Below are 26,316 nucleotides of genomic sequence, written 5' to 3'. Positions count from 1 at the left end.
AAAAATCAATACAACATATTTTAAAAATAAATAGTCAATGACTAGCCTTGCCTCCCAGGGACTCTGCAGTAGAGGAAGGGAGACATGGGGGAGGGGAAAGACCAAATGCAGTGTTTGCTATGAATAATCCAGACTGCAAAACTGATGGCGGTTTTGTACTTTTCCCAAAGCAGCCGACACCTCCCTCCTCCCCGCAAAGGGCAGAAGCCCTAGCAAGGGCCGGAGTGAGGCCCAGAAGCCCCCTGGGTCCTCTGCCCAGGGCGGTCATTTCAAGCTATGCCAAGCTGCAGGTTCTCTGAGAAGCATCTGGAGTGACCCCCAGAAACAAGCACCTCCCCCGGGAGAGGAGCAGGAGATCCCCATCACACCCTGCCTCCGCCTGCCCTGCCGCAGGGCGCCACCTTGCAGTCCCCACCTCGGGAAAGCAGAGGCCACCTCAGCAGAAGGGCTGGGACTGTCCCCTGTTCTCCCCTCCCTCACCTGCCCTCCAGCCACTCGGTCCTGGGGGGGCAGGGGTTGTCAGGGATGGAAGGCCCCTCCCTCATCCCCTCAATGTCCCTCCTCCCTCCCCTCATCACTTGGGTGTCCAGGACATTGTGCGACTCAGGAAGCAACTCAGCTGCGAGGCCTGCAGCAGCCAAGACGGCGGAGGAAGGGGCTGTGGCGCAGGAGGTGGCTCCGGGCAGGGCGGGCTGAGGGCTGCCTGGGCTCTGGAATGCAGCCCCCTTCGCTGCTGCTGCTCTGGCTGCTGGGCTCCTGGGCTGTGAAGACCGGAGGTGAGGACCAGGGATGCGGTACCGGGTGGAAGAGGGGGGCCCACCGTCCCGAGGGGGCCTTTGGAGGGTTGGGGCGAAGGGCTGAGCCTCAAGCTTTGAGGCGACACTGGGTGGAGGGAGCGGCTCTGCTGCCGGATCTGCGCAGACCAAGGCCGTGGGCCTGGTGCCAGGGGGTCTGTTGGGTTGGGTGGCAGGGTGCCCACCCCCAGGGAGAGCCCAGTGAGCCCGGAGCTTGGGGACAGTGGGCTCATTTGGGGGGCGGGGGAGAGGAACAGACTGACCACCTTGTAGGGAAAGAGATGTGACCAAGATAGAGACATGGAAAGGTTGAGGGTCCACCAAGTCCCTTTACCGGTTCAGCCCCCCCCCCCAGCCCCCCCACCCCCCACCCCCAACCCCCACCCCCACCCCCCCACCCACCCCCGCCCCCCCCCCTGCCTCCATGGCTCAATGCTGGGCCCTTCCGGGAGGAAATCCCTTTTCTGTCTCAGCCATTCACCTCCCAGGAGTCCCCTCAACCCCCCTCCTGATCCCTGTTGTCTTGCTTCCGAGGGACCAGGGACGGAGGCTGCACTTGGGAGGCCAGAGAAAAAAACAGGAAGGGGGTGGGGATTAGTAAGTGAGAGGCCTGGGATCTGGGGGTGGGGCGGGCACCACGTGGGGACGAGGAACAGGGGTAGGAGGCTAACAGGTCCCCGGAGCTCCTGGCTCATCCTCATCTCCATCCCTAGGGCTGCCCTGCGGGAATCTCTCAGAACCCTGTGCCAACGGAGGCACCTGCCTGAGCCTGCCTCAGGGCCAAGGCACCTGTCGGTGAGGTGCCTGTGGGGGGTGGGAGACTGGAAAGGGGGAGGGGGAGTAAGGAAAGAGGAGGGGAGACAGAAGGCCAACCTCAGCCAGTGATGTGAGTGCCCCCCCTCCCTCCCAGGTGTGCTCCTGGCTTCCTGGGTGAGACGTGCCAGTTTGCGGATCCCTGCCGGAACGCCCAGCTCTGCCAGAATGGGGGCAGCTGCCAAGCCCTGCTTCCTGTCGCCCCGGGCTCCCCCAGCGCCCCCTCGTCCTTAACCCCCAGCTTCCTCTGCACCTGCCCCTCGGGCTTCACTGGCCAGAGGTGCCAGGCCCAGCTCCAGGACCCCTGCTCCTCCTTCTGTTCCAAGATGGGCCACTGCCACATCCAGGCCTCGGGCCGCCCGCGGTGCGCCTGCTTGCCCGGGTGGACAGGTGAGCGGCGGTGGGAGCGGGCAGGCGAGCACGGGCTGGGCGGGGAGGAGACCGCGGCCATGAGAATCAACAAGCCGGTCCTTGGGGACAGGTTCCCCCGCCCCTGGCACCCCCCACACAGCTGTGCTGACTGCCCCAATTTGACATATTTCCAAAGCAGTCAGCAGGCAGCTACTGCCAGTCCCTGCCACCTACCAGCCGGGTCCTCTCCCAGCCCTGCACCCCTCCCATAGCCAGAGGGTCCGTGGGCCCAGCAGGGGGTTCTGTGTCTGAGCACCCGAGTGGCCTCTGCCCGGGGGGTGCCAGGGAGTCACTAGGCAGACTCCAGTGGGGGGAGGTGTGCTGGGTGAGAAGGGATGGAAAGGGTCTGACCAGGGAGAGGATTGGTGTCCCCCCAGGAGGAGGGCGGCTCTGCCACTGAGACTGTGCCCGCAGCGGACATTGGCGCGGAGAGGCCCGCGCTGCTCAGGAGACGCTCACTTAGCCCGCCCTGGCACGCAGCGCGCGGACACGGGTGGCTGCCACCACTGCCGCCTCTGCCAGCGGGTGGTGGCTGGAAGGGAGTCTCTTATCGCTGCAAAGATTACACCCACGCAAAGGCCAGGCAGCCAGGCGAGAGGGACCAGAGGCGCTAAGTCTCCTGGGGGCAGGCAGGGCCGCGTTCCCCCTCCCACCAGGTCCCCGGAGGGGCCGTGTCCCCTCTCCCCAGGCAGGGCCCATCTGCAACGCGCCACCAACAACCACGTGTCCTACTTTCAGCTGAGAAATATAGTCTCTCCAGATGTAACCCCCCCCCCCCAAGAAACTGAGGCAGGGCGATGGGACAGGGCAAATAGGGCGGGCGGGGGGGGGGGGGAAGAAATGGGGAGATGAGAGGCGGGGCGCCGTCCCCAGGCCCTGGGAGCTGACGGCCTTGCCCTCTGCCCTCTGCCCTCTGCCCTCGGCCGCAGGCGAGCAGTGCCAGCTTCGGGACTTCTGCTCAGCCAACCCCTGCATGAACGGCGGGGTGTGCCTGACCACCTACCCCCAGATCCAGTGCCGCTGCCCGCCCGGCTTCGAGGGCCACGCCTGCGAGCGCGACGTCAACGAGTGTTTTGGAGACCCGGGACCCTGCCCCGAGGGCATCACCTGCCACAACACCCTGGGGTCGTTCCAGTGCGTCTGCCCCGCTGGGCGGACAGGTCCACGCTGCGCGCTCTGGGCAGGACCCTGCCCCCCAGCGGGCTGTCCCAACGGGGGCACCTGCCAGCTGGTTCCGGGGGAGGACTCCCCCTCCCACCTCTGCCTCTGCCCCCCAGGTGTGTGCTCACAGGGCCGGCCTGCGCCCCCTGGGCGGTAGGTGGTCCCCCCTCAGCTGACCCAGGGCCCTGTCAGGTCTCACAGGCCCGCGCTGCGAGGTGAACCCCGACGACTGTGCCAGGCACCCGTGTCAGAATGGCGGCACCTGCCAGGATGGGCTGGGCACCTACACCTGCCTCTGCCCCGAGGCCTGGACAGGTGAGGTCCTGAAGCCAAGTGCACGGCGCCAACGGTGCAGATGGTAGGCCCCGCCTCCCCAGGCCCCGCCTCCCCAGGCCCCGCCTCCCCAGGCCCCGCCTCCCCAGGCCCCGCCTCCCCAGGCCCCGCCTCCCCAGGCCCCGCCTCCAGCCTGGTCTCCCCCCTCCACAGGCCGGGATTGCTCTGAAGACGTGGACGAGTGTGCGGCCCAGCGCAGCCCTCGCTGCAGAAACGGCGGCACCTGCCGGAACGCGGCTGGCGGCTTCCACTGCGTGTGTGTCAGCGGCTGGGGCGGCACAAGCTGCGAGGAGAACCTGGACGACTGCGCCGCTGCCACCTGTGCCCCCGGAGCCACCTGCATCGACCGCGTGGGCGCCTTCTCCTGCCTCTGCCCCCCTGGCCGCACAGGTGCGGGGCGGAGGGGCCGGGGCTGGGGGAGGGGCCGCCAGAGAAGTCCCCAGGGGCCACTGAGAGCCTTCTCTCCCCCCTCCCCCACTCCCCACCCCCCGCCCCGCAGGCCTCCTGTGTCACCTGGAGGACCGGTGCCTGAGCCAGCCGTGCCACGGGGAAGCCCAGTGCAGCACCAACCCCCTGACGGGTGCCACGCTCTGCCTGTGCCAGCCTGGCTACGCGGGCCCCACCTGCCACCAGGACCTGGACGAGTGCCAGCTGGGTGAGGCGCCCCCATCGGGTCCTCTCTGAGCCCCTGGGCAGCCGCTGCCCAGGAGACAGGCCAGTCGCTTTCCACACTAAAAGCATAAACAGCTCTTTTCCCTGAATCTGTCCAGGCTGGGCACCTCTGCCCCGGCTGGTCTTCTCCCCACGCCCAGCCTCCCGCCCCAGGTCCTCCTCCTCCACCTTAAAGGCACTGCCCTTTCCTGACGTGGTCTCATCTGCCTCACTCAGCCCCGGCCCCCAAGCGCTGGCTGCCCGGCCGTCCACCCTGGGCCCCTGTGGACCCGGCTCTTCCCTCCTCCCAGCCCAGCAAGGCCTGGGGCCCTGTGAACACGGCGGCTCCTGCCTCAACACCCCCGGCTCCTTCGACTGCCTCTGTCCGCCTGGCTACACGGGCTCCCGCTGCGAGGCCGACCACAATGAGTGCCTGTCCCAGCCCTGCCACCCGGGCAGCACCTGCCTGGACCTGCTCGCCAGCTTCCACTGCCTCTGCCCCCCAGGTACCGGCGGGCGGGGCCTGGGGTAGAAGACAGGGCTGATCCCCACACAGGCCCTCTCGCCTCGAGAGCGAGGAGAGCCTGAGGCCAGCTGTCAGGCACCCGAGGACCTCCTCCTGCCCCCGCCCTACGAAAACCCCGGCCACAGACGGCAGAGGCTGTGCACTGCTCAGTTCAGTCCTCGCAGAGCATGCCGCCTGGTCCCGCACTCAGGCCCGTCACGGGGAGCAGAACAGCAGTTCCTAAACATCATGCCAGCCCAGAATGCGCCTCCTGCCACAGAGACGCTCCTCCGTAGAGCTCGACAGTAAAGCCCTCGGAGGGCTGTGGCCTGAATTTGGTGCAACAGGAAGGGGATGCTGCAAGGCGGCCCCAGCTCCGCTAGCCTCCCGGGAGCTCGTGACCGGTGCCGGGAGTGGACAGAAACAGAACGAGAATAGCTAACCCTGTGCCGGGTGCTGCCGAGCCCATTACGCGCACCATCTAAGTCTTATAATAACCCACGGGGTCAGCGCCGTTACCCTGCCCGCTTGACAAATGCAGAAACGGCAGCACAGAGGCTGTGACCTGCCCGAGGTCAGCGGCTTGTGCGTGGCAGAGCCAGGACGCAAGCCCAGGCTTCGATCTGTCAGCCACTCCCTGCACATCCGGCCCCCCTCAAGCTGGGCGGCTCCCGGGAGCCTGCTGAGGAAACGTCCAGCATCCCAGGGACCAGGCTGGGGCATGAGGAGCTGCAGAAGCAGGCTCCAGGCAGGAGGGGAGGCAGCGGGTCCGAGGCCGGCCCTGCCGTGGTGCAGGGCGAGACAGGGGAGGCCGGGGCTGCCCGAGGAACAGGACCCGTCTGGACCGAGGAGGTGGAAGGGCAGGTCCCTAGAGGCCCCGTTGGGGACCCGGTCTCCCTGGCACAGAGCCTGCCCGGGTAGAACAACGCGGAGCCCTCCCTGCAGATGCCCACTTGTCTCACTTGCCCTTCGGGGCCTCTAGGCTCATCAGCCCGCCCTCTGGGCACAGAGGAAAGGCGCCAAAAGGCACGTCCTCCCAGCCCTCCCGCAGCCCAGGCGCCTTCTCCTGGCTTTCTCCCGAGTTCCTCCCTGCAGCCCGCAGGCACACGGCGGCCTGGGAGGGTAGCCTGGGGCTGGGGCAGGCCGGGCCTCCTGGGCAGCAGGCCTGGCTGCCCCGCAGCCTCACCTCAGCTCCACGCCCCCAGGCTTCGAAGGGCAGCTCTGCGAGCTGGAGACAGACGAGTGTGCCTCTGCTCCCTGCCTGCACCAGGCTCACTGCCAGGACCAGCTCAGTGGCTACCTCTGCACCTGCCCGCCCGGTGAGTGAGCCTCACCCACCCTCCCCCCTGCACCTGCCCTTCCACCCGCCCTCCCCCCCGCACCTGCCCTTCAACCCTGCCTCCCCCCCCCTCCCCGCACCTGCCTGCCCACCCCGCCCTCCACCGACCCCTGCACCTTCCCCGGGTGAGTGCCGCTTCCACCCTGTTCTCGCCTCAGGCCTCTGAGCCTCCACAATTCAGGCTCCAGGCCTCTGCTTTGCTCCCCAAACTCTCTTCTGTTACATCCCCCAAATCTTCCTTCCCTTGCTTACCGGCCCAGCCTCATCTCTGTCCTGCCACATCACCCCAAAGCCCGCCTTTCTGGACCCCCGAGTCCCCGATGCACCCAGCGCAGGGACAGCCGCCCAGGACTCCTCAGCGGCACGGGACCCTCCGTCCTCTGCTGTGACAGTAGCTGGCTCTCTGAGCACACACTTCGCTCTAGTCCAGGGGTGGGCAAACTTTTTTGACTCGAGGGCCACAATGGGTTCTTAAACTGGACCGGAGGGCCGGAACAAAAGCATGGATGGAGTGTTTGTGTGAACTAATATAAATTCAAAGTAAGCATCATTACATAAAAGGGTACGGTCTTTTTTTTTTTAGTTTTATTCATTTCAAACGGGCCGGATCCGGCCCGCGGGCCGTAGTTTGCCCACGGCTGCTCTAGTCCCAGGCATTCTCTTGTTCCTCCTTTCAGCGGCAGCCTGAGGTCGGTTCCGTTATTAATCCCCTGTAGGGGAGCACCCTGCTTACCCCGCCAGCCGCACCTGCCCAGGTGCCTCCTCTGGGAAGCCCTCCAGGTTCACCCTTCCTGGCCAGGGGAAGGGCCCGGACTGGGACTTATGCTTTCGATAAAATGTGTTTCCGGCATCAGTACATATATCCAGTGACGCCTTATCTGTATGAAGAATAAAGTGACCATGTTATGCTGTCATGTCCTGAAGCTCAAATACTAAGAAGCCCTCAGTTGGAGCTTTCATTGCACAGCGAAGCTTTTAGCCCGCCCACACCCCGCCCTTCTCTGTGGGCCGTCATTCCTGTGCGTGCAGAGAGGCTGTCAGTGTAAACTCCATTTCTTCTTTGAACCCATGAAATCCTGCCTGCAAAGCTCAGCCCACACTGTAACTAACAAACTCCCTGGTGCATGTAAGGAACAGAGATGCCCTTCGCCATCCCCCTGCCCCCCCCCACCCCACCCCTGCAGGGTTCGCAGGCTCCCGGTGCGAGGAGGACCTCAACGAGTGTGGCAGCTCTCCCTGTGCCAACGGCGGGCAGTGCCAGGACCAGCCTGGGTCTTTCCACTGTGAATGTCTCCCGGGTAAACGGGGCTCAGACGCCGAGGGAGAGCGGGGCGGGGGCAGACGCCCGCAGCCTCTGAGCGTGCCCTGTGCCCTGTGCCCTGTGCCCTGTGCCCCGTGCCCAGGCTTCACAGGCCCGCACTGCCAAGAGGAGGTGGACGAGTGTCTGAGCGGCCCGTGCCCCCCAGGCGCCAGCTGCCTTGACCACCCAGGAGCCTACTTCTGCCTCTGCCCCTCCGGCTTCACAGGTCAGCGGGAGCCCCTGGCGAGGGCGGGTACCGGGTCCTTTCAGGGCGGGCAGAGGTCCTCAGTGACGGTGAGACGGAGAGGACAGCCAGTGAGCCCTCATTCGGTGCCACGCCTGCAGCTGCACACGCACAGACGGTGCTGTTTACCGAGGCCTCGTCGTGAATGGCGCGATCGGGGTAGGAGCAGGGCCAGGGTTCAACAGGATGCCATTCGCTTGCTTTTTTTTTTTTTAATATATTTTACTAGGGGCCCGGTGCACAAAATTCGTGCACTGGGTGTGTGTGGGGGGGGGGGTCCCTCAGCCCAACCTGCCCCCTCTCACATACTGGGAGCCCTCAGGCATTGACCCCCATCACCCTCCGATCGCCTGATCGGCCCCTTGCCCAGGCCTGACGCCTCCGCCAGAGGTGTCAGGTTTGGACAGGGGACCCCCATCTCCCGCCGATCACTGGCTCTGGCCTCCGCCCAGGCCTGAGGCCTCTGGCCCAGGAATCATGCCTGGGCAGGGGACCCCCATCTCCCTCTGATCGCTTGCTCCACCCCCCGCCCAAGCCTGATGCCTCTGACCCAGGCTTCAGGCCTGGGCAAGGGGACCATCATATCCCCCCAATCCCCGGCTCCGCCCCCCACCCAGGCCTGATGCCTCGGCCAGAGGAGTTGACCCTCATCACCCTCCGATCACCAATCACCGGATCGGCCCCTTGACCAGGCCTGAGGCCTCCGGTAGAGGTGTCAGGCCTGGGCAGGGGACCCCCAGCTCCCCGCGGTTGCAGGCTCCGCCCCTGCCCAGGCCTAACACCTCTGGCCTAGGCGTCCGGCCCAGGCAGCGGGGACCTGCAGTGGCAGCGGGGGGCGCCGCGATCATGGGCTTCGCTTTAGGCCCAGGCAAGGGACCCCTAGCTCCTGGGACTGCCAGCTTCGACCGTGCCCAGTTCCCATCGCTGGCTCCACCCCTACTTCCTGCTATCACTGGCCAGGGCGGCAAAAGTGCCTGATTCTCCGATCATGGCTGGGGGGCAGGGCAAAGGCGGCCCCAGGGCCCCCCAGCTCTTAGCTCCCCCCTGGGTTTCCGATCACTGTCAGTGGCAGGGGGCTTCTTCCTGCTTTCCCTTTCGCCTCCCTGCATTGTGCCTACATATGCAAATTAGCCGCCATCTTGTTGGCAGTTAATTTGCATATAGCCCTGATTAGCCAATGAAAATGGTATCGCCATACGCCAATTACCATTTTTCTCTTTTATTAGTGTAGATTGATATTTTTACAGAGAGGAAAGGAGAGGAATAGAGAGTTAGAAACATCGATCAGCTGCCTCCTGCACACCCGCTACTGGGGATGTGCCTGCAAACAAGGTACATGCCCTTGACCGGAATCGAACCTGGGACCCTTCAGTCCACAGGCCGATGCTCTATCCACTGAGCCAAACTGGTTAGGGCACATGTAGTAGGCACTTCAGTGCAGACGGGGACAGACATGCAGACATGGCTGGTAGGAGAGCTGCCTTCCCCGAGGGCCTTAGTCTAGGGCGGAAAGACCACAGCCTCTCGTTAATGCCCAAGAGGGGCTCTGAGAGCCATGTGCGCAGGACCCCAGACCAGGCCCTCCAGCCCAGAGCAGAGCTGCAGGCCTTACCGGCTGCAGGCGTCTGCGCCCCGAGGGGAAAGGGCAGGAGGGGAGGGGAGGGAAGGGGAGGGGGGAAAGAACGCCACCTCAGGAGCTCAGGGAACAGGGCGACTGGGAGAAGCGCCTGGCCCCTGGGCCCTGGCAACAGGGAGCCACGCAGGGCTCACGGGCAGTGAGCGTGTCATACGTGAGTGGCCTTTGGCCCCCATCGAAGACATGGAGGGACCCTGTCCTTCTGCCCATCTCCCCACCCCAGGTCATCTCTGTGACGTGCCCCTATGTGCCCCCAACCTGTGCCAGCCCGAGCAAAAGTGCCCACGCCAGGAGGACGAGGCCCGCTGCCTCTGCCCGGATGGCAGCCCTGGCTGTGCCCCCGCGGAGAACTGCACCTGCCTGCACGGGCGCTGCCAGAGGTAACGCCCGCAGGCCCTCCGCTCGCCTCGCCCTCTAGGCCAGGAGACAGCGGCAGGTCTGGGGGAGGCCCCGGTGGCGGGAGGGGGGGCGCCTAGCAAGGAGGTGGCGGAGCTCTGAGGTCCCAGCCACGGCAGGGCTGGCCTGTGAGTGTGGTCCAGGGAGGGAGATCACAAAGAACGGGGAACGAAGGCCGAGAGAAGAGCCCTGAATCCCAGGGCCGGCCCATCAGACAAGCTCACTGAGCATCTGCTCCGTGCGGACGCTGCTCAGGGCGTGGGGCCGGCGGGCAGAGTGAACAGGGACGCTGCTGAGGGCAAAGACCCTGAGGAAAGGGCAGAGCCTCGGGCCAAACACAGAAGAGGTCACGGGACTGACCAATGGGAGGGGAGGGAGGAAACCGCTCTCTCTCCATGGCCAGATCCTCGTGCGTGTGCGACGCGGGTTGGACAGGACCAGAGTGTGAGGCAGAGCTGGGGGGCTGCGTCTCCACGCCCTGTGCCCACGGGGGGACCTGCCACCCCCAGCCCTCTGGCTACAACTGCACGTGCCCCACAGGCTACACAGGTGAGAGCTCCCTAAACCACGTACACCCTGGGCTGGCCACCCTCTAACGAAGGGCAAGGCCAGTGGAGACGTGTGACAAAGGCCCTCCGTCCCTGTCCCCGTCCAGGACAGCGGCATGGGCTGCAGCGGCCAGGTGCTGGGAGGGAAGAGGGGGGGAGGGCTGAGGTGGGGGGGGGGGGGGAGGAGAGACGAGGGCTCCCTTCCTCAGGGCCCGCCTGCACTGAGGAGGTGACAGCGTGTCACTCCGGACCCTGCCTCAATGGCGGCTCCTGCAGCCCCCGCCCCGGGGGCCACCTCTGCACCTGTCCTCCCAGCCACACCGGGCCCCGCTGCGAGACCAGCACCGACCTCTGCGCCTCTGGTGAGCGCCCACCATCCCCCGGGCTGGCGCAGGCGGCCGTCAGGGGTGCTTGTGCCGAAGTCAAAACCGGGCACAGTGAGCTGGTGCTCTGATGGGGGGCGGGGGGATGTCTGTGGTGTGACTGAGGTCATAGGCCAGGTTACAGGCAAGAAACCCGACCCTGGCTCACAGCCCCCTCTCTCCAGCCCCGTGCCTCAACGGGGGCACCTGTGTGAACAGGCCTGGCGCCCCCGCCTGCCTCTGTGCCACCGGCTTCCAGGGCCCACGCTGTGAGGGAAGGGTCCACCCCAGCTGTGCAGACAGGTGAGCAGGGGCAAGGCCCTTCTCCTCCACCTCCTCCGGGGCCCAGCTGCCTCTCAGCCTGCATCCTTCTCGGAGGGAGGCCTTCCCTCGGTCCCATCTCCCCGGGGCCGCCCTCCCCCTGTCCCGCACCTGCCTCCTCCCGTGCCCGTCTCTTGTCCAGCCCCTGCAGAAACAAGGCTACCTGCCAAGATGGGCCCCAGGGCGCCCGCTGCCTCTGCCCTGCTGGCTACACAGGAAGCAGCTGTCAGGTGAGGCTCTGAGCCAGGTGTGCTGAGGGGGCGGGGGGCTGGGGAGCGCCAGTGAGAGGGTCTCAGGTACTGAAAGGTGGCAGCAGGGGCGTGTGGGCAAGGCACCCACATGCGGAGCTTTGGAAGTCCAGGCTCTGGGGTCTGCAGGGAAGAGGGGCTGCGGGGTGCCTGCTTCAGGGACTCCCCGGGATGGAGGCAGCAGGGAGGCCAGGGTCGGCCTGAGGGGATGTTGAGGAGCTGCAGCCGGCAGAGCACCACCTCCGGGCTGGGGACCTGGTGCTCTGTCCTGCCTCACGCTCCCTGCAAACCCTCAGACTCTGATGGACTTATGCGCCCAGAAGCCCTGCCCACGCAATGCCCGCTGCCTCCAGACCGGGCCCTTCTTCCAGTGCCCGTGCCTCCAGGGATGGACCGGGCGTCTCTGCGAAGTCCCGCTGTCCTCCTGCCAGAGGGCTGCCTTGAGCCAAGGTACCAACCAGGGGCCGACTGGGAGCCGATGAAGGGGAGAAAGGTGCCCTCCGCTGTCCCAGCCCTAAGGGATCACACATCCGACCACAACACACTCGGCCCAGAGGCAAGCAACACGACCAGCCAGTGACTGATTCCACAGCCCAGCGCCCAGGGCCTCCCCACACGGCCCAGCTCCCAGCACCACCCTCAGCGCCCAGGGCCTCCCCACACGGCCCAGCTCCCAGCACCACCCTCAGCGCCCAGGGCCTCCCCACACGGCCCAGCTCCCAGCACCACCCTCAGCGCCCAGGGCCTCCCCACACGGCCCAGCTCCCAGCACCACCCTCAGTGCCCAGGGCCTCCCCACACGGCCCAGCTCCCATAACCACCCTCAGCGCCCAGGGCCTCCCCACACGGCCTAGCTCCCCGTACCACCCTCAGCGCCCAGGGCCTCCCCACATGGCCCAGCTCCCCATACCACCCTCAGCGCCCAGGGCCTCCCCACACGGCCCAGCTCCCATAACCACCCTCAGCGCCCAGGGCCTCCCCACATGGCCCAGCTCCCCATACCACCCTCAGCGCCCAGGGCCTCCCCACATGGCCCAGCTCCCCGTACCACTCTCAGCGCCCAGGGCCTCCCCACATGGCCCAGCTCCCCATACCACCCTCAGCGCCCAGGGCCTCCCCACATGGCCCAGCTCCCATACCACCCTCAGCGCCCAGGGCCTCCCCACACAGCCCAGCTCCCCATACCACCCTCAGCACCCAGGGCCTCCCCACACGGCCCAGCTCCCAGCACCACCCTCAGCGCAGCTCAAGAACCACCAGCCAGCCCCGTCAATAAGACTCCAGATTAACACAACCAACAGGGACCTAATCAGTGTGAAGCAGCTCGACTCTGTCACTATCATCATCTCTGGAGTGGACACATTTAACCCAACTATACTCAACACATTTCACTTCCCACACATTGTGAAAGAATAGCCCTGGCCCTGGCCGGTGTTGCTCAGTGGATAGGGCCTCAGCCTGCGACTGAAGGGTCCCGGGTTCAATTCCTGTCAAGGGCACATGCCCGGGTTGCAGTCTCAATCCCCAGTAGGAGGCATGCAGGAGGCAGCTGATCAATGATTCTCTCTCATCGCTGATGTTTCTAGCTCTCTCTCTCTCTCCCCCTTCCTCTCGGAAATCAATAAATACATATTTTTTAAAAATAGCCCTTTGTGCAGATGAGTTTGAGATGAGAAGACCTCAGGAGAGAGACATGGGGACCAGGGTGGCTGGTGGCAGTGACAGTGAGCACATGGGAGGGCGCAGAACTGTGCTCTACAGCCGGGGGAGAGGGCGGCCCCCCAGCTGGCAGCACAGACAGCGGGGGAACTCGATGCTTCAACCCCTCTGTGTCAGGCGGGCCTGGTCCTCAGGCCTCCCCTCCCCCAGGAATGTTGGTGGTCCCCACGGCCTCTCTGCTCAGAGTCTGGGCCCGGGGCACCCTTCCACCCCACTTAGCTTTACTGATCCTGTTTGTCTCTCGCAGGCACAGAAGTCTCTTCCCTGTGTCAGAATGGAGGTCTCTGCGTTGACAGTGGCCCTTCCTACTTCTGTCACTGCCCCCCTGGATTCCAGGGCCCTACGTGCCAGGACAGGGCGAACCCATGCCAGTCCAGACCCTGCCAGCACGGGGCCAGCTGCGTGGCCCAGCCCAATGGGTATCTCTGCCAGGTGAGCGGGTCAGGGTGCCAGGGTGGACTGGACATGGGAGACAGTTGGCATGGTGGGGGCCGTGATCTATCCATTTCCCTGACCCACACATCCAGCCAACTTCCAAGTCAGGCCATTTTATCTCCTAAATATTTCTCCATTTTGTCCGTGTCTCTCCACCTTCGTCCACTGGCTTAGTCCAGGCCTTTGCTGCTGTCCATGTGGACACCTGCATCAGCCTCCCATCCGCCCTGCCCAGCCCTTATTCTGCTACCAGCCTTTACTCTGGTGAAAGCGTTGCGCTCACCTGTCACTCCCCTGATCAAAACCCTGCAGTGCTGCCCTCCGTCACCACGGCCCTGCCCTGCGAGACCCACCCTGGCTCTCAGGCCTCGTGCCCCCCACCCCCAACCCCCAGCTCCAGCAACACGAAACTGCTTCTGGCTCCCTGCACACCCACGCCGGCTCTCTGGTGCCCTCCCCAGCTCCTCCACTGCATGGCGCCCAGGAGGTGCCTTCCTCAGGAGCAGTCCCAGGCTGGGTCCGGGCCTCTCCTTGGTGGTCAGGTCACGGTGCTAGAGGCCAAGCTAGACTCAAGCCTGAGCAGCCTCGTCCCTGTAATCAGAACCAGGGCCTGGGGAGAGGGCACATGCACTCCCCTCCCCCGCCCATAGCGTCGTATTGCGAGCGTTTCACACACCCAGACACTGAGGCAGCGCACTGACCCTCAACCTCACGCACCTGGTGCTCAGCTTGACTTCCTCTTCCATGAAACTCCCCAGAAGTTTCCACGACACCCCTCATCTGCTTCCGGCAGCCCTCTAGCCACTTCGCCATGAACCCTTTTCTCCCGAAGCCTTCCTGGTCCCGTTCTTGCAAGCTCGCCTTCCTCTCACAAGAACTCGGCACACGCAAAGGCCTCGCAGCGATCCCTCTCCAGCAGAATGTGAAACAGTGGGGACATGGGACGGGCGCCGGGAGGGAGCCGTAGAGGCACTGCGCCCCGCCGCCACCTCCTAGCTGTGCGACTTGTACAAGTCAGTCTTTCCAGGAATCGCCTCCGTTTCTGGGAAGTGAGAGTCAAGTGCGATATCCACACAAAGGGTCTTTAGGGGGATTTCAGGAGGTTATGGGTAAAAATCATGCAAGAAATGCCAGCTGTCTCCGTCCTGGCCGCCTGCGAACCTCCTGGCAGCAGGACCAGCCTGGTTCTCTTTGTATCCCTGTTGCCTAAGATGGTGGTCACACAAAGGGCATTCAGTCGGTGCTTGCAAGTTCATGAAGCGTGGCACAGCCTGGGGCGCTGGTTGGCGAGAGGGGTTCTACCCAAAATGGAGCCATCTTTAGTGGCAGTGTGCCTAGAGCAGCGGGCGCCAACCCGAGGTCCGTGGCCCCTGGTGGTCCGGGAGGCCGAAAGGTGGCAACCACTGTCCGAGAGGCTGTTGGGGCTGGAGGGCTGTGAGTCGTGCCTCATGGGATAATGTGCGCCGTGTGTTGAGATGGGTGAGCTGCAGGGGCCTGGGGGCTGGTGAGTGGGGCTGGCGAGCGGAAGGCGGCGCGGCAGACTGCGGTGCTGGGTGGGCTCGCTTCCTGGTCGGCTCAGCCTGACCCTCTTTGCCTGCAGTGCACCCCGGGCTACGAAGGACAGAACTGCTCAAAGGAACTGGACGCTTGTCAATCGCAGCCCTGTCACAACCATGGGACCTGCACCCCCAAACCTGGCGGCTTCCACTGCGCCTGCCCGCCAGGCTTTGTGGGGCTGCGCTGCGAGGGGGACGTGGACGAGTGTCTGGACCAGCCCTGCCACCCCAGAGGCACCGCAGCCTGCCACCCTCTAGCCAACGCCTTCTACTGTCAGTGTCTGCCCGGGCACACGGGTGAGGCGCGGTGGGGGGCTGAGGGGGGAGCGGGGGGACAGGCATTGGGCCCAGCTGAGCTGGCCGTGGAAACCAGATAATCCCCACCCACAAGACCTAGTCATCCTTGTCGCCCAGAGAACACGGCCAGGGTCCCTTTACCTGTGCGGCTAGCGCTGGGCCGACTCCCAGGAATGGCAGTGACCAGACAGTGTGACATCCAGTCCCACCCCCGCCCAGGCCAGCGGTGTGAGGAGAAGATGGACCCCTGCCAGAGCCAGCCCTGCTCCCACGGAGGGTCTTGTGAGGCCTCGGCAGGACCACCCCCAGGCTTCACCTGCCGCTGCCCCCCGGTGAGTGACGGCAAAGCTGCCTTCATCGCCCCCAGCACTGACACAGGCGAAAGCCTGAGCTGGGACCCAGAGGGAGCCGGGAGCCCTGCAGTGGGAACTATTGGAGAAGCCTCCCCGCTCACAGGAGTGGCTCTCGGCAGCAAAGGGGGGTGGTGGAGGCAGGACCAGGGGTAGCACGAACGCATGAGGGAAGGACCCCAAAATCAAGCTGGGTGACTGTGGATAAGTGCTCAGTTCTTTTAAGTGTGTGTGTGTGAGTGTGTGTCTGTGTGTGTGTGTGTGTGTGTGTGTGGCACGCGCACTCATTATGGGCCTGATGCATAACATCGGTTCATGATACACTGACACCGTTGGTTTGTGCATGGCCTTCTATGTATTTATTCTTACAATGTAACACCCATGAACCAAATCCAAGAATTACAACATTACTAACTTGCAGGCACTTATGTCCTGTCCCCCTTCCAGAGGAAGAGAACGAATGTAATCCTATTTCCAAGGATTAAGACAGTAGTTCAGTTACTACTCTGTTGGCTCTTTAGTCTGCCGGGACTCGCACTGCCATGCTGCAGAGCTGTGGTTCACCCCGTCACCACCATGTACTGTCATTGTGTGAAAACACACGGGACATGGTTGCAACCTCCATAAAATGATCCCCTGTTCTCTGAGGCCCTTCCATGTGGACACTCGCCCGCCCCCCCCCCCCCCCCCCCGTTACCTTATCTGAGAGTGTCTTGAGAGGAAGTGGGAAGAATGACACAAGGCCCCTCGCCAACCTCTCTTCTCTCTGCAGGGTTTTGAAGGCCCCACCTGCAGCCAGAGAGCCCCCTCCTGTGGCCCCCATCACTGCCACCACGGGGGGCTGTGTCTGCCCTCCCCCAAGGCTGGCTTCCCACCCCGCTGTGCCTGCCTCAATGGCTACGGGGGCCCTGACTGCCTGACCCCAGCCGTCCAAGGCTGTGGCCCTCCCTCTCCTTGCCTCCACAACGGCAGCTGCTCAGAGACCTCCAAGCTGGGGGGCCCGAGCTTTCGATGCTCCTGCCCTCCCGGCTCCCCAGGGCCCAGGTGTCAGAGCCCCAGAGCAAAGGGATGTGAGGGCAGAGGGGGAGACGGGGCCTGTGACGCTGGCTGCAGCGGCCCCGCAGGAAGCTGGGATGGAGGGGACTGCTCGCTGGGGGTCCTGGACCCCTGGCAGGGCTGCCCTTCCCACTCCCGCTGCTGGCTTCTCTTCGGCGACGGGCAGTGCCACCCGCAGTGTGACTCTGCAGAATGCCTGTTTGACGGCTATGACTGTGAGACTCCTCCAGCCTGCACGTGAGTTGGGGCGGGGCCACAGTGAGGGCGAAGGGCCATAGATGCTTCTGAGTTACGTGTCACCCAGCCTCAAGCTCCAGGGAGTTGGCACCCTCGTCACTGTCGGCATTGCCAAGTGGGGGTGAGGCCTAGGCTCCCCCCAGGAGCAGGGCAGCGAAAGCCACACCAGCACCATCTCCGCCCCAGCCCTTCTCCAAGCTGCTGCCCTGGAGACTCTCCCCTACAACCTGCACCCCAGGGAAAGCGCCCGGGCCCGCCTTCAGGGAGGGGGGAGCTGGGGGGCAGGGAGAAGGGACTGTCTTAGGGACCAGGTGTCAGTAGACATTAGGGTGTCTGAGCTACCTACCCCCAGGGCCTGCCTACGCCCATTTCTCGGGAGCTGCCCCAGTAGCGAGTGTCCTGGAGGCGGTGGGAGGACAGGAGTCCTCTCTGGGATGAAGGAGGGAGTCTAGTTTCTGTGGGGTCCTGAGCCCCCTCTCCTCGCCCCCAGCCCAGCCTATGACCAGTTCTGCCACGACCACTTCCACAACGGCCACTGTGAGAAAGGCTGCGACGCTCCGGAGTGCGGCTGGGACGGAGGCGACTGCAGGCCCCGAGACGGGAGATCCGAGGGGGGGCCCTCCCTGGCCCTGCTGGTGGTGCTCAGCCGCCCAGCCCTGGACCGGCAGCTGCTGGCCCTGGCCCGGGCACTGTCCCTGGCTCTGAGGGTGGGGCTCTGGGTAAGGAAGGACAGGGATGGCAGGGACATGGTGTACCCCTATCCTGGGGCCCAGGCCGAAGAGGAGCTGGGAGGAAGCCCAGGCCCCTCTCATCAAGAGACAGCAGCCCCTCAAACAGAGCCTGTGGGCCAGGAGCCAGACTCCCTCAGCACGGGGTAAGGCTGGGCGAGGGGTGAGGGAAGGGAGCCGGGGCCGACACGGGTCCCTGAGGTGCCTCGCCCGCAGGTTTGTGGTGGTGATGGGTGTGGACTTGTCCCGCTGTGGCCCTGACCACCCTGCAGCCCGCTGTCCCTGGGACCCTGGGTTCCTGCTCCGCCTCCTGGCGGCCATGGCTGCAGTGGAGGCCCTGGAGCCCCTCCTGCCGGGACCCCTGCTGGCGGCCCACCCTCGTGCAGGCACCGGTAGGTGCCCCCATCCTTTCCCCTGACCTCGCTCCCAGGACAGGCTGCATGCCGCAGCCAGCATGGAGGTCAAATGAAACAGGAGCACTGGGACCCACTGCTCTTGTGGGGCCTGACCCTTGCCACCCTCTTTCTCTAATGGGGGGCTCCCCAGGGCCCCTTTGCTCTACAACCTCCTTCCTTATTTTCCTAAGGACTTTGTCCTAGCCTCCCTCACAGGCTCCCCGCGAACCTCGGGTCTCGGTCCATCCTCTCTGCTGGGCCGAGGGCATGTCACTCCCGTGGCACACAGTGCAGAGCTCACGAGAGAATAACAACTCAGACCGCGCACACTGGGTGCCCGGCTGTGCTCTAAGCGCTTTCCAGTACTAACTCCTCTCATCCTCCCAACAACCCCCTGGGGGCGGTGCTATTGTTATTCCCATTTCACAGACGAGGAAACTGAGGCCCACAGGTCTCACAGTAGTACCCAGCCTCACCTCTAATGGCCTCCTTTCGTCTCTCCCACCAGAGCCCCCCGCCACCCAGCTTCCCTGGCCTGTGCTGTGCTCGCCAGTGGCCGGGGTGCTTCTCCTGGCTCTTGGGGCTCTTCTCATCCTCCAGCTCATCCGGCGGAGGCGCCGAGAGCATGGGGCCCTCTGGCTGCCCCCGGGGTTCACTCGAAGGCCTCGGACTCAGCCAGCTCCCCGCCGACGCCGGCCCCCACTGGGCGAGGACAGCATCGGCCTCAAGTGAGAATGAGGAGCTGGGGCTCAGGGAGGGGACTCTTGCCTGTGAAGACATTTATGATCAGAAGCAACAAGAGATGCCACTGCAGAAGTGGAAGACAGAGGAAGGGGAAGGGGAAGGGGTTAGGGTTAGGGTTAGGGTTAGGGTTGGGGTTGGGGTTGGGGCTGGGGTTGGGGCTGGGGTTGGGGCTGGGGTTAGGGTTGGAAGACGGATGCAAACTTTGTGGACCCTGAAGGCCCTCTACCCACCCTCCTCTTCCAGGGCACTGAAACCAGAGGCCAAAGCTGAGGAGGATGGAGTTGTGATGTGCTCAGGCCCTGAGGAAGGAGAGGAGGTAGGCCAGGGGAAAGCACGGGGCGGGAATGGTCCTGCAGTGACGGGAGGGCAAAGGGACAAGCCGACCTTCCTTCCCTGGTTGTTTTCCGGTCCCAAGGCTGAAGACACGGCCTCGCACGCCCAATGCCAGCTCTGGGCCCTGAGCGGTGACTGTCGAGGACTCCCCCAGGCAGCCATGCTGACGCCTCCCCAGGAAGCAGAGCTGGACATCCCTGGCGTGGACACCCGTGGGCCTGGTACTCGAGCCAACCCGGGCCAGGAGAATTCCCTGACCCTTAGAATCAGAAAACCCTTTGCTATCAGCCCTGAAGAAGCAAATGTTAGAATTAGTGCCTTACAACAGAGGCGACAGAAGAATCAGTGCCCTTGGGGAAATGGGTAGAGACACAAATTCTTGGGCTCCAGAGCTCCTGGTTCAGATAGTCAAGCTATTGGGGAATGTGTTTGAACAAGCCCTCCAGGTGAGTGTACTGCAGACTCAAGTTTGAGAACCACTGCCCTAGAATGTGAGGGAGTGAGGCCTGCCGGCTGGCTCCTGGCACAGAGGAGGAAACTGAAGCCTGGAGAAAAGTAGAAGCCGCTTGACTTAAGCTACACAAAATCAAGAGCCAGAGCTGGGCCTCCTGACACCCAGGGCTGTGATTCCCCTGGGCCTCCATACCCTTTTGATCGACGTGTTTCCCATTCCTTTTCTCCCACCCACAGAGGGGGTGACGCCCCTGATGGCAGCAGTCTGCTGTGGGGCAGTGGAGTACAGGACTTTCCTGGAAAGCCCCGAGCCCTGGGAACCTCTGTTAGATGGAGGGGCCTGTCCCCAGGCTCACACCGCGGGCACGGGGGAGACCCCCCTGCACCTGGCTGCCCGATTCTCCCGACCGACTGCTGCCCGCCGCCTCCTTGAGTCTGGAGCCAACCCCAACCAGCCAGACAGAGCGGGGCGCACCCCTCTTCACACCGCTGTGGCTGCTGATGCCCGGGAGGTCTGCCAGGTCAGTGCACGCCGGGGTCCCTGAGAGAACCGGGAGCAAATGTGCAAGTAAAGCTGGGCAAAAGCCTCCTCTAGGGTTTGGCGAAGAGGAAGGTGATGTGAGCCTGGGGACCTGAAAGGGGAAAAGAGCAGGTGGCTGAACATGGATTGGGAGGTGGGTAGTGTGAGGGCCTGAGCTGCCGCCCGGGACATACATACCAGGGTGTATGTCTGGCCCCCCAGCTCCTACTCCGCCACAGACAGACGGCAGTGGATGCCAGGACGGTGGACGGGACCACGGCCCTGATGCTGGCCGCCAAGCTGGCAGTGGAGGACCTGGTTGAAGAACTGATTGCAGCCCAAGCAGATGTGGGGGCGAGAGATAAATGGGGTATGGATCTGGGCGTGTTGATTGCCACAGAGAAGTTGAGCAGTGGGGAAGTGAGGTAAAAAGTGGGGGGGGGGGGCAGCAGAGGAACTGGGGGCGGGGGTTCCCTGGCAGCCTCTCGGGGTGCACGTCCGCGGGCGTTGGCTGGAAGGAGCACCAGCCTCCCCCATCCTCAACGCACACGCCCCCGCCCACTGTGCACCAGGACGGGAGGGTGCGGGGGGAGGGGGAGGCCTCCCGGTCCCACCGACCCCAGACAATGCCCCATTGTCCCTTCCGCGCGCCGGTGACGTCACCGGCAGTGCTTCCTGCCGCCGCCGTCACCCGGGCAACGCTTCCGCCCGGGGGGACCCAGACTCCACGGGCCTGAAGAGCCCTGCCCCCAAGGCCGGGATCCCTGGGAAACGGAACCGGCGCCCGGCCCCCGCCTCAGGGTGACGCCCTCCCACGTCGTTCCCCAGGGAAAACCGCTCTGCACTGGGCCGCCGCCGTCAACAACGCGCGGGCCGCCCGCTCCCTTCTCCAGGCCGGAGCCGACAAAGACGCCCAGGACGGCAGGGTTAGGCCGGGCAGAGGGCTCCCCACACAGAAAAGGGGTGCGGAGAGGGGGGAAGCGCGGGATCTCCCAAAGCCAGAGGGGGCGGGGCCGGCGGCCCGGTCGTGGAGCCACGAAGGGCCGGTCCCGGGGTGTGGCCCCCTGACCTCGCCCCCGGCTTCCCCCTCGCAGGAGCAGACGCCGCTGTTCCTGGCCGCCCGCGAGGGGGCGGCGGAGGTGGCCCAGCTGCTGCTGGGGCGGGGGGCGGCGCGAGCGCTGCGGGACCAGGCGGGACTGGCGCCCGGCGACGTCGCCCGTCAGCGCCACCACTGGGACCTGCTGGCGCTGCTGGAGGGGGCGGGGCCCGCGCACGCGCGTCACCAAGCCCCGCCGGGCCGAGCGGGCGCCTTCGCGCGTGCGCGGGCCGCCTCGGGAAGCGGGCGGCGGGGCGGGGCCGTGCCGCGCCACCGGACGCAGTCGGTGGGGGCAGCCCCGCGTGGGCGCGGAGCCGGTCTGCAGACCCGTACTTTGTCCGTGGACTTGGCCGCGCACGGGGGCGGGGCCCGCTCTCCGTGCCGAAGCCTCGCGAAAGGAGCTGGAGGAGGCCCGCCCCGCCGCGACCCGACGTTCCCCGCGGGCACGCGTGGGCCGAGGCCCGGCCCCGCCGCCAGGCCAGGAAGATCCGGGGTCGCGACCTCCGCTGGCGGGCCCTGTGACTGGGTGTCCCTGGGAGCCTGCGGCCCCACCCCCAGCTCGCGGAGCCCGCCTCCTTGCCTTACTCCGTCCCCGGAGCGCGGGTCTCCTCCCCTCGCCTGGGGCTCCCCAGCCCCCCCAGGAATACCCTCAAATGCAGGAAGCGAAGCTCAAAAGTAGGCGGCTAGTGGCCGGGTGGGATTCCAAAAGTGAGCTCCGTTAAATGCCCGCCTGGAAGCCTCCAGGTTTTAAAGTCCTCGGGCCCCAAAAGTAGGGGTCGGGAATATAGCGTCTCTCCCAAAACGAGTGCATGCCCACTCAACCGTCATCGTCTTCCACGTGGAGAAGATGCGGCCCTGCAGAGGGTTTAGGTGCTGAGAGGGAGTGGGCCCAGGGAGTGCGGGTGAGGGGCTACAGGAGGGGGTGGAGGGGGCTAGTACCCTGAACTGGAACCATCCCACAGATGGGATGTAAGGTGTTCTTCCTGCACAGGATGTGGTTCCCGAAGGGAGCGTTTAATCACCCCCCACCACCTACGAACAGTTGACAAGTATCTGTTCAGCACCTGCTGTGCCAGGCATCGCAGGTGCTGGGTCGGGGGAGCACCAAGGGCCACTCCAGCTGATGACTCCTTGCATTCTCACCACTGCAGGGCTGAGGTGCCACTCTTCTAGCCACTACTTTCTCTAAGAACCCCAAATCTGTCATCCGAGAATAAAGCTGGTATAAAGTGTTACCTCCTTTTGGAGGGTTTGAGGAGTGCAATGAAGAAAATATGGGAGTGACTACGTTGTCTTCCAAATTTTGTGTCCCAAATTCAATATTTTTTGTTTTGTTTTTTAATATATTTTTATTGATTTCAGAGAGGAAGGGAGAGGGGAGAGATAGAAACATCAATGATGAGAATCATTGATCAGCTGCCTCCTGCATGCCTCCCACTGGGGATCAAGCCTACAACCTGGGCACATGCCCTTGACCAGAATCAAACCTGGGACCCTTCAGTCTGCAGGCCGACACTCTATCCACCGAGTCAAACCGGCTAGGGCCCAAATTCAATATTTGGATGGAGACGTTCAGTATAGTTTAAGAGCAAGAATAAGACTTGGGGGTCCTGTGCTAATGTAGGGTGTCGTCTGAAAACAAGAGTGTAGTAGTCTGAAGAGAAGCCACACATTACACCCTTTGCCCACCTTCCAAGGGCATTTAGTTCTAGCCACGTAGGAGACTCCCGGGAGCTCAAGCTCGGCAGAGGCAGACAGAGACCATCTCGGTGTGATCCACCTCTCAGCAGCGTAGTTACACCTCTCATGGTGCTGATGGGCCCGAGACATGGAGGCTTGGGGCATTTTGAAAGCGGATACAAGCATACCCATCTTTGTGGGCTTCGCTGTGTTGCGCTTCGCATATAAGTGTTTTCATTAACATTGAAGCAAAGACCCTCTACCAACAAAGAGATTATGACTCACTGAAGGCTCAGATGATGGTTGGAAATTTCTTAGCAATAAAGTATTTTTAAATTAAGGTATGGTTATTGTTTTTAAGACAATGCTGTTGCACAGTTAATAGACTACGGTATAGTTGTAAACATGCACCAGGGAGCCAGAACATCTGACTCACTTTATTGTGATTATCACTATGTAGTGATCCGGAACCATCCTGCAATACCTCTGCAGTATGCCTTGTAATAACTACCATTTATTGAGCATTCACTGTACCAAATGCTTTATCACATCTAATCCTCACACCAACTGTGAGGTCTACCAAAACGGCTAGGTCCATTTTACTCTTAGAAACGGGCACAGATTTTTATCTGGCGAGGATGACAAGGCATTAAGTGGCAGAACCAGAGCTCTTCATCACATTTCGTGTTTGAAGTCACTCAGCTGTAAACCCCGTGTTATGACAGGTTTCCATTTCGAGGCTCCAAATGTCTACCTGTCCTTCTAGCTTGGGGTGATCAGTGTGGACAGATCAATGACCAAGCCAGGGAGTTGGTCCTCTCCCTTCATCCCTCATTCATGACCAGAGGAAAGCCTTCCCTGACCATGTCTCACATTTGAGACACATCTTGTCCACCGAATAGACCAAACACCGAGAGGGCAGGGGTGACGACACTCGCTGTGTTGGACCAGTGCTGGGGGTATATGTATATGTCTGAGGGCCTGACATCCCTGGATCTGAGTCCTGCTGGAACCATGCCTGTCCCAATCCCAATCCCAATGGGGCTGGGAGCTGGGAAGCAGGGGAGGGCTGAATCCTACCCTCAGGGGACATTTTAGGGAGAGGAGAGACCTGGGGGTGAGGGCTCTGAGGAGTGAAACCACTTCCTGTGCAGCTAGTTCCTGTGTTGACAGAGCTGGAGGGGAGCGGGGGAGGGAACAGAGTGGTGGGGTGGGGGTCTACTGAGGCTCTGGAGAGGGGAAGGCCAAGAGTTCTTGCCCACCTTGAAGCCCCTCCACTGCTGCGGGAGGAGCTTTTCCCAGCCTGCTCCCCTGGGGAGAGAGGTTGAGCAGCAGTTTGGGTGGGAAAACAGAGCTGGAGGAAGTTGACAGGGATGGGCGGGGCCCATGGGGGCTGACCAGGAACCCAGCTTCCTGCTTAGTACCCAGACATCCAGCCCCTGGCTTGCCCCCACCCCTTCCAGCCCCCACTCCCCTCAGGAACTCGGGGTGCCGGCCCTCCTCCAAATCCCAGCTCCCCTCCCCCATCGGTTTCTCCCCTCCAGGGCATGGAGGCTGAGAGACCCCAGGAAGAAGAGCATGGTGAGCAGGTGAGCTGGAACCCGGTGGGGGAGGCTGGCCCTGGGAGAAAGGGAGGCCAGAGGACCTGAGGCAGAGACCCAGTGGCCGTGGACGCAGGACTTGGAGGGCTTGGGCACACTGGGGGGAACAGAGACAGAGGAAGCGGCCGCTGGCCGCCCCTGCTTGACGAATGGGTGTCTCGGCGTCAGGGCCCCCCTCGGGATGAGCATGGCTGGCCCCCTGTAAACACCACCATTCGACCTTGGCGATCTGCTCCTCCATCCCCTCCTCCAGGGACCCGCCACACAGGTACCCCACCCATCCAGGGAGTTCCCTGACCCTGGTGCCTGCATCCTTCCTAATCCTGTGACCAGGGTCCACTCCATCGTGGCCCCTTCCCCACATCCTCTGGACTCCCCATTGTACCTCCTTACCTCTGACCACCAGCCCCTCATCACCTCACCCCGTCTGTCCCTGCCCAGGCCCCACCCTGCCACCCTCTCTGAGCCCTCCCCACTCTCCCAGCCCTAGGCCCCCGCTCGGCCTCCCTGCTCTCCCTGCAGACGGAGCTCCTTCTGGACCTAGTGGCCGAGGCCCAGTCCCGCCGCCTAGAGGAGCAGAGAGCCGCCTTCCACGTCCCCCAGGGTCCCCCAAACCTAGCCCCAGCCCCACCCCGGCCCCAGGAGGACAAAGAACAGCTCTACAGCACCATCCTCAGTCACCAGGTGAGGCACCCCACGCGCCAGGAGGCCAGACCCAGGTTTCCTGGTCTCCAGACCCTGTCCTCTCTGGGGCCCTATCCCTCCTCCTCCCCAGGCCCTGGCCCCCCATCCCAGTCACAGGTGCCCTGTATGCCCTGCATGCCCTGCATACCAGCCCTTCCAGGCCTGCTCCTCCGCCCTCGCCAACACCTTCCCATCCCTCCCTCCCTCCAGTGCCAGCGGATGGAAGCCCAGCGGTCAGAGCCTCCCCTACCCCCCGGGGGGCAGGAGCTCCTGGAGTTGCTGCTGAGAGTTCAGGGTGGGGGTCGAATGGAGGAACAAAGGTCTCAGCCCCCCACTCACACCTGCTGAGACTTGAGCCCCCCACCGGCCCGCCCGGCCCACTCCGGGGCTCCCAGCGGGGCCGCCCGCCGCATACCCTCCACCCCGCCGGGCACGGGCCCCGGAACTGGGCCCAGCAGACATCTCACTGTCCATCGCCCTGGCCCATGTGCCTGCGAACTGAGGGGGTGAAGGCCTCGCCCCTGGGAACAGGCAAGGTAGGAGGGTCCGCGAGGACCTCCCTGAGCCGGCGCTGGAGGCGGTGAGCACCCCGCGCCCAGGGGCACCGTCCCTCCCGTCATCCCAGGGAGCGGCTGCGGGGACCCCCAGACGTCCAGCCGCTCGGCAGGGTCTGAGGCCCCCACGTCCCAAGAAGACGCCAGGCTGCGACCCGGGGGGCAGGCCCGCCCTCCGGGCCAACGAGAGGGGGTGACGGACTGCGCGCTCCCCGGCGCCCGCCCCGCCCCGGCCTGAAGTTCGGTTTGTGAATAAACGCGTTCCCTCCCGACTGGACTGGTGTCTGCGCTGCGGGCGGGGGCGGCCGGGGCCGGAGGCCGCCTCCGGGTCTGGCCCGAGGCCAGCTCCCGCCCCGGCTGGTTAATTACCGGCTCATTAAGCAGCGGCGGGAGGCCTCCCTAATCACCCCGCCCTCCGGGTGTTAATTAAGTGGAACAGGGAGGGAGCCATTAGCACGAGAAATATGAACGGGCTGTCGGTGGACCCCGGCGCCCGGGGCCAGAGTCCGCGCCCCGGCCCCGCGCGCCCCGGCAGGCCGGCCACCCCGCCCCGCGTCCCCTCCTCCCGCTCTCCCCGCCTCCCCGCCTCCCCGGCTCCCTCCCCGCCTCCCCCCTCCCCCCTCCCCACCCTCCCCTCCCTCCTCCTCCCCCCTCCCTCCTCCCCTCTCATGGCCTCCTCCCGCCGCGGTGCCGTCCGCGTCTCCGCCCCCGGCTCCGCCCGCGCCCCGCCCTCCCGCGCCCTCCCCTCCCCCAGCTCCCTCGCCCTCCTCCCTCCTCCCTCTCGCTCACACACACCCCCGCCTGGGCCTCCTCTCT

The 26,316-nt window shown here is 64.2% G+C and overlaps 2 protein-coding genes across 2 annotated transcripts; both read left to right on the top strand.

Annotated features, from left to right (window-relative positions):
* Window positions 1–715: 715 nt before the first annotated feature.
* Window positions 716–24,514, top strand: NOTCH4 (notch receptor 4; the record flags this gene model as incomplete). The annotated part of the gene is made up of 30 exons (XM_081093807.1): window positions 716–776; window positions 1,508–1,589; window positions 1,705–1,997; window positions 2,948–3,295; window positions 3,372–3,494; window positions 3,666–3,902; window positions 4,012–4,167; window positions 4,475–4,669; window positions 5,874–5,987; window positions 7,192–7,305; window positions 7,411–7,533; window positions 9,411–9,567; window positions 9,987–10,132; window positions 10,341–10,493; window positions 10,679–10,796; window positions 10,957–11,044; window positions 11,359–11,512; window positions 13,029–13,213; window positions 14,817–15,069; window positions 15,289–15,401; window positions 16,192–16,712; window positions 17,203–17,586; window positions 17,657–17,832; window positions 18,344–18,563; window positions 18,823–18,895; window positions 18,995–19,133; window positions 19,603–19,886; window positions 20,108–20,255; window positions 20,714–20,811; window positions 20,980–24,514. 30 exons carry the CDS (start codon window positions 716–718, stop codon window positions 21,658–21,660), a joined length of 5,937 nt encoding a protein of 1,978 aa, XP_080949933.1. The 3' UTR covers window positions 21,661–24,514.
* On the top strand, window positions 21,286–25,901 carry GPSM3 (G protein signaling modulator 3). The gene is made up of 5 exons (XM_081093808.1): window positions 21,286–21,656; window positions 24,206–24,250; window positions 24,431–24,530; window positions 24,747–24,946; window positions 25,157–25,901. The coding sequence occupies exons 2-5, from the start codon at window positions 24,209–24,211 to the stop codon at window positions 25,292–25,294; spliced, it is 480 nt and encodes a 159-aa protein (XP_080949934.1). The 5' UTR covers window positions 21,286–21,656; window positions 24,206–24,208; the 3' UTR covers window positions 25,295–25,901.
* Window positions 25,902–26,316: the final 415 nt, after the last annotated feature.

Source organism: Myotis nattereri (genome assembly GCF_964212035.1).
Source record: "Myotis nattereri genome assembly, chromosome: 6".
Classification (NCBI taxonomy): Eukaryota; Metazoa; Chordata; class Mammalia; order Chiroptera; family Vespertilionidae; genus Myotis; species Myotis nattereri.
This window is presented reverse-complemented; position numbering and strand designations above follow the sequence as displayed.

Excerpts from the sequence above, each read along its gene's own strand:
- GPSM3 (XM_081093808.1), top strand. The coding sequence starts at position 24,209 with ATGGAGGCTGAGAGACCCCAGGAAGAAGAGCATGGTGAGCAG. Across the intron at positions 24,251-24,430 it reads AAGAAGAGCATGGTGAGCAG|GGCCCCCCTCGGGATGAGCA; the intron begins GTGAGCTGGAAC and ends TCTCGGCGTCAG. Across the intron at positions 24,531-24,746 it reads TCCAGGGACCCGCCACACAG|CCCTAGGCCCCCGCTCGGCC; the intron begins GTACCCCACCCA and ends CCACTCTCCCAG.